The 7,035-nt window shown below is 47.3% G+C and overlaps 1 protein-coding gene across 1 annotated transcript; it reads right to left on the minus strand.

Moving 5' to 3' along the window:
* Positions 1–3,653: 3,653 nt before the first annotated feature.
* On the minus strand, positions 3,654–6,029 carry LOC133911156 (cyclin-D5-1-like). Its single transcript, XM_062353356.1, has 5 exons — positions 5,322–6,029; positions 5,113–5,199; positions 4,720–5,023; positions 4,506–4,639; positions 3,654–4,404 (listed from the first exon to the last, which is right to left on the minus strand). The coding sequence occupies exons 1-5, from the start codon at positions 5,634–5,636 to the stop codon at positions 4,207–4,209; spliced, it is 1,038 nt and encodes a 345-aa protein (XP_062209340.1). The 5' UTR covers positions 5,637–6,029; the 3' UTR covers positions 3,654–4,206.
* Between the last annotated feature and the right edge of the window lie 1,006 nt (positions 6,030–7,035).

Below are 7,035 nucleotides of genomic sequence, written 5' to 3' on the forward strand. Positions count from 1 at the left end.
GCTACCATAAATAACCCCACCATCATCCATGGATAGACCACTCCTTCCTCAGTTCTCTTAACTGCAATGTCTTCCTCACCTCTACCAAGCCCACGCAAGAAACACCGGGGGATTTTCATCCATCCGTGGATCGAACCGTTGATGTGCTTTTATGGTAACCCTTGTAGCCTTCGCGAGTCATAGGACATCTCCTACACCTATCGCCTACGCTTCTTCATGTGTGCCAAGTACTAGTAAAACAAGCCTCAATATGGACCGTACGAGTACCCACCGGTATAACAACGTAGATCACTCATGTAGCACTTTCCATACGATTTCATGCACTGCCTTACTAATCTCCCCTCTTGTTTCATTTGTCCAGTCTCCTCCACCTATCTGTGACTTCATAGAATGGCTCGACATTGAGCAAAATGAGCACCAGAAGCGGTGGGTCGATATGACCATGCGATGGAGAATGAAAGCGTACGAATGTTGGGAGTACGAGCAATACCAGAAGAAACTACGGCTGAAGAGTCAGGATAAGGAGCGCATGAGGAAGGCAGCGCAGGAGCACGCCGCAGCTGAAACTCAAAAAAGAGAGGGAAAGGAAGCGGGAGCTGGCCTCGATGCACTGAGGAAGGGCAAATATCTTAGGTGCAGTCAGTAGAGAGCATCTATTGTAACCCCATCTATTGTAACCCAATCTATTTTTATTGCTTAAGGCATGTTAGGTTTAGCAGCGACACGCTACTAAGTTAATCTTTAGGCGTACCGTACATGCCAATGTTTAGGGCCTATTTGTTTCCCCCTGGATTGTGGGAATCTGGATTTTAGATTCTAGATTGTAGAAGCTCCTCGAAGGTGGATTATGGTTTGTGCCATAATCCGGGTCTAGATTGTGAGAATCCACTTCCACAATCTGGTTATTTGTTTGCAGAATCTGGATTGTGGAACACAATCTAGAATCCATAATCCAAAATAAGTAGACTCTTATTGTCGTTATCTTTTTATGGTTAGGGTCCATTCATGCAGCATCGAAAAACCCCATATCTCATAAAATGTTCATCAGCGTATGTAACCTCTGTGCTGGGTTATATGATAATTGTGCTTCACAGCTACTATTGTTCAATATATTAGAATTTGTGTCCTCCTAATATTATTTCACTAAAAAATTACTCACACAAATTCACACTAAGTGAATAAACAAATATCGACAAATTACGTCGAAACAAATTTATAGCAGCAACACGCCACTTTTGACACAAGAACATATATTTGTTTGTGCTGTTGTATGACCTAATGAGGTGGCGAGACGCGGTGGCAAGACGTGGCAGCGGTCGCTGCCGACATAACAAATTTATAGCAACAACATATTACATAGATTACAAATTTACAAGTACTCGCTTCCTTACCATCCAAATTTGAATCATCTAATCATGGCAAAGGACAGTTTGATAACCACGTGCTCATTAACAACGAACAAATAACTAAATAATTTCCTTACGAATGACCAGTCTTTTTGTGACATATCCCATAATCAAGTATCAATTTCTACAGGCATGGGGCGGTGACGAGACACGATGACAAGACGTGAGGCACTGAAGCAAGATCCGTAAGAATAATGCCGAATATGGTGTGTTTTCGGCACCCGAGGTACCGAATACGGTGCACAGTATCGTATTCGGCACCCCAGACGCCAAAAATATTAGAGGCCACCATTTTTCGGTTTCTTAGGTACCGAATCGAGTTTTCGATGTTTGAGATGCCAAATATAGATGCTAGATTTGTAAATACGCGTGCATGTTATTTATTTTGATAAATACGATAATGTATGATGTCTATTTTTGCATTAACACTCCTCCTTGCATATAATCAACATAAGAGAGATCATACCTGGATAATCTACTAGTAGGTAACTCAAGACCTCTCATCCCCGTGCCATTTGATTTTTTACCATCCTACCATCCGATAGAGTACAATTTATCACTGAATTCACTATCATAGACTCAACAGAACTCATTTATTATTTTTAACATGAAATTACCACTCCGATAAAATAGCAACAAGTTAAATATACCCTCTCCCTTTTGAAATGCACAACCGCCACCCTCTGTACCCGCGCCATTCCCTCCCTCACTTCCGCCCAGGCCCGGGACTGCCTCCCAGGACTTGCTGGGGCGCTGCTCTGACACCGATGAGGCCCATCGGCTGGTCCATCCCGCCGCCCTTCCACCTCAATATTGTTGTCGCCAACTTCTTCTCTGCATCCACCTCTGCCGCCGCCCCAAGCTGTCAGATCCCGCCGAACACCAAGCCGTTCGCTTGCGCGCTAGTATTAGTCACCACCTTTTCTGCTTAGGCCATTGATTTCCGTCAAATCATGGCGGTGGTTCGATGGCTAGAGCCTTGGCGAAAACTAGTTCTATGCCTCCTCCCCCTAATTATTATTATTGCTTCATCACTAATGGTACCCATCACATTGTCGTTGCCCAAACCTTTCTATTTTGCCGATTGCTTCGATATGCTATATAGCCTATCTGGTGCTTATCCCATTTGTTCTTGAATTGTTATTTTTTGTAACATAGGCCGATCTTCTCTTGAAAGTCATAGCCAACTTTGCTCAATTGTTGAAAATGGGTACTTTAGCGATTTTTCAATCCTAAATTGTTGAATAGACAGCTCACATACTAGCCTAGTAATTCCATCGGGCCAATCGGCATTCATGGCCATATTGCTGTAAAAGAAAAACAGCATAAAACTCCCCAACAAGAGACTGTATGATAACAATACACAACTACTATACTTGTTTCTCAAACTAATGTTTGTCAGCCGAGTAAGCGAAATTTGTGTGGTGCGATGGCATAGACCATCCCTAATTATATTCTCTTTATTTCGTTTCCTTCTCGGAGTCTCTTCCTCATTCTCATTCCCTTTATTTTCTCTTATCTCCAACAGCTTTCCTTTGAGGGGAATCGCAAAGGAAAATGAGAGAGAATCCCGTTCTGAAGGGAATAACTCTGGGAATCTTGTCGTGAAGGGAACCGTGAAGGGAAACTGTTAGAGCGCTGAAGAGAACGAAAATCCATTCACGATAGGATTTTAGTCCCCGAAGGGAATCCGTTAGGGCTGACCTTAACAGGCTATGATCCACTCTCCGCGGTTTAGAACCCACTGTGTCGTGCATCCACGCCATTTGCGACAGCAGGACGGCCCGATTTCCAGCTCCAACAGAGTCACTAGCAATTTGCAGCTAGCAATAGAGGTCCGTATTACTATGCGGTCTCGTAATTGTGGATAATTGTGGACATAAGAAAAGATAAAAATTAATATAATGTAAAAAATATAGTAGCTGTTGAAGATAAAAAATAAAGAACACTGTAGGAGTATTAAAATATGTTATAATAGTATTATAAAAACGAATCGATGACTTTAGCGTAGCAAACATGCGATGCCCAAACTGCAGAAAAGTCACGTTGATACTGGCTGCCAAAGAAAGGAAGTTAGAAAGGAACCCACTGGTCCCGAATCCTGAACTGGACGGCACTGACAAGTGGCGACTGATCTCTGGATGCAACACCATCAACCGGAGACCACACGCAGGAAAGGAAACCTGAATTCTGAAGCCACCTCCATGCATCTCATTTCTCGAGAACAAGGAAGTAAGGTTACAAAAGCCAGTGCAGCAGCAAGAACAAGAGGGATCACATGCAAGTGCACGGTACAACTCTGGAAAAGCCTCACGATGTCACGCACAGGCATGTACAAAACCACTAGCGGCAGAGAAGGGATGCACAGGGAAGCTTTTGATCCATCAGAGGTCATGGCCTACTGCTCCCGCCGCTTCCGAAACCGGGAAGTGGATCGCAACGTGCAACTCTGCTGCAAAAGTCTCGCCCTCTTGTGCTACTGCTGCTTTATGGGCACACATTTGAGATCGGCTTTAGCTCTCCTCTCCTTAGGAAAAGCTCATGTTCACACACTTTCCTGACTCTTTGTTTTTTTGTCTTTTTTATCCTCCCTCTCGATCTCAACCTCACGAGGGACCAAACCAAACTCCAATCTGGCGGCACTGCCAATCACCATCTATTTGGCAGTGCATCGATCAAAGAACTAAAAAAATCAAGCGAAAAGGAAAACTAAAACTGGTGAAGAAAATTAGCTGCATCGATCAACGCCCGGCCAGCATAGGACAACTGACAAAAACATGCGTGTCCCGGCGGTTGCTTCTCATCGACGGATGCCAGGCAGCTCCATCCTCGTCCTCTTGTTACTGCTCGCCGCCTCCGCCAAGGAGACGGCGTCGACGGAGTCGTATGCACTAGCGGCGCCGATCGAGTCGTTACGCGACGATGGCCTCTTTGCTGTCTTGTTCGTCGGCGGCGAGTTGTCGCTCAGCATCAAGCTGTAGCAGGCGTAGACGTCCTCCTGATCACCGCGGGGAGAAAAAAAACGTGTTAGACAAACAAGGTTCGATCCATTGAGACGTGTGGGAGACTGAATAAGACGAGCAAGTGTTGGACACTGACCTTCTCGACGAGGAAAGATGGTGAGAAATCGCTCATCTTGGACTCCAATGCCTCTTTCGTCAGTGTGCCGTGGGTCGCCGCCAAGACGGCGGCGGCAGCTACCGTTGACGGCCGGTGGTAGAGCACGCTCGCCACTGCAAGAACAGAGCACGGTTTAGAGTTTCAGACATCAAAGAGAGCATCGATGCACGCGGCTGTAAAGAAACTAAGCAACCTTCGGCGGTGGAGAAGATGAGTGCGGCGGCCTTGCCCGCGACAAGGCCGCTGCCGCGGCCGTTGCCTCGGCGAAGCATTGAGAAGAGGCAGGGGAGGTAGTCCAAGGGGGTGACGTCGCCCATGCGCCACCCCAGCGTGGAGAGCACCAGCAGCTCCATGCGACGGATGGAGACGCAGCTGAAGTCGTACTCGTCGTCGGCGCGGAACTCCGACAGCGCCGGCGCGCGGTACTCCTCCATCTTTGCCGCCAGCGACACGCACGCCACCGCCAGCATCCGCGCTGCCCATGGCATCACCGACCTCTGCACACATAGTCGCACATCACATCAGTCAATGGGCGGCGTCCTGGAAACAGAGGACGCGGTTGATCGATGGATGATGCGATGGTTACGTCGATGCATCGGTGGAGGCAGAAGCGGTCGAAGTAAGCGACCGCCAGGTACGCCGTGCGGTGGTAGAACCCAAAGTAAGCCCGCGTCTGCAATGGCGGCAGCTGCGGTCAGATAGAGATGAGAGAAAGCAGAGCTCGAATCTCTGTTGCATCAACAAACCAATGGACTTGGATAGATTAAAGATGGATGCTTGCGTTCGATCGTGCACCTCAAAGATCCACTTGACAGTGGCGCGGCGCACGCACTGGAACCACTCTTCGGAGGCCATCGACGACGGCGACGACTCCGCGCCGGCGTCGGAGAAGGCGGTGGAGGAGGAGGAAGGCGAGCAGCAGAAGTTGCTCTCCTTGGACACGAGGTGGTCCATGTACTCCTCCTCGCCCTCCTCGGCGTCACTGTACAGCATGACCAGCTTCCCGTCGGCGACGTTATCGGCAAAGACGGCGTCGAGGTCGGCGCTGTCCTCCTGGCACATGAGGGAGAAGGAGCAGCCCGACGAGTAGGCCTCCTCTGCTTCCCCCATTCTGGTTTTTCGCTTCGTTCACACCGCTCCTCCTTGTTTGTCACGCTAGAAGCTAGCTTGAGCTAGTCAAAGAGCCATCAGCATCACAGCCCGGCCGGGGTCCGGCCGCCGGAGCTGGCCGTGGAGGTGGTGGAGGAGGAGGACCAGAGGGAAGACGAGCGACGTGGCCGTGGCTTGAGCGCCATCTATATAGGTGGCTCTCTCGCAGTCTCTCACTACACTTCACTCTACTCCTCTCTGGTCAAATTGAATCCAAGTCGTCACCATGGCAGAAACAGGCGCGGTAGTCAGGGCAGACTAGCTGGCTTGACCGACCGATGGAGCTCGAAATTCCGTGCTCCAATCACTGGGCTTGGTCAAGCGGTGCCATGTCGATTCTGTGAAAGCTCTGATTTCGAGCTAATTGTATTTGTGTCAGTGAGTCCAATGATGTGCAGCCCAGAGACATAATGGTAAATCACAGGGCTTGATCGCACGACATATGAAAACATTTGCTCCGTAATGGTTTCCTAAGCATGCCAACTGCATCATTTTTACATGCCTTGTAAACGGACTTTCCTGCATCATTTTTGCAGCCCAGAGACATAATGAGTCCAATGATGTTTGATAGCTGAGAGGTCAAATGGACTTTCCTGTATTTTACATGCCTTGTTTGGAAGACTATTTTAAGTGTGAACCACATGTAAAGTATAATAAGGTGTATAAGGTATTCATACATCTTACTTGACCAATCGAGTTATTCTAACGCAAAGCCCCATCACGGAGCAGGCTGCAGTCTAGCAGTCAGTGAGAGTGTAATCTCAACCACCTTTTTTTACATATCTCTCTCCTCCTTTTGTACCTCTCGTCCCTTTCATTTCATCCATCAGGCAACTCCTAACTTTCTTGTGCAAGTATACTTTGCGAGCGAAAAAGCCACTTGCCGAACCCTTTCGTCCATGTGGGACCAGGACTGGAAAACCTATGGAAATTCCAAAACCTATCCATCACGAAAAGTTTGGGCTGCCCGGACATAATACAGACAACCCTGCTATCTGACCTAAAATACTGTAACATGCAACTCAGCATATAAAGAATGCAATTTTTCTTTCGAGAAATGCGCGGCCGCTGAGGTGAAATTAACCCCAAAACCTGTTAGATCTGTTTGAAGCACCGGAACTTTTTCCCTATTCTTGCGAGAATTGAACTCCCTAGTTCTGTATATGTTAAAAAGGCGAAAGAATAGTTCGCTTTGTGCTCACCACGCAGCTGCTTTAGTTCTGTATATGTTGCTGCGGAATATATAGAATTAGATTAGAGGTTGATTAGACAGCACAAGGCCTTAGGGTTTTTAGATTATTTTAATTATTTTAACATGGATTGACCAAGCATGCAATTGTTTTAGACTTGATAAACTAAC

This window comes from Phragmites australis, chromosome 3 (genome assembly GCF_958298935.1).
Source record: "Phragmites australis chromosome 3, lpPhrAust1.1, whole genome shotgun sequence".
NCBI classification, from domain to species: Eukaryota; Viridiplantae; Streptophyta; class Magnoliopsida; order Poales; family Poaceae; genus Phragmites; species Phragmites australis.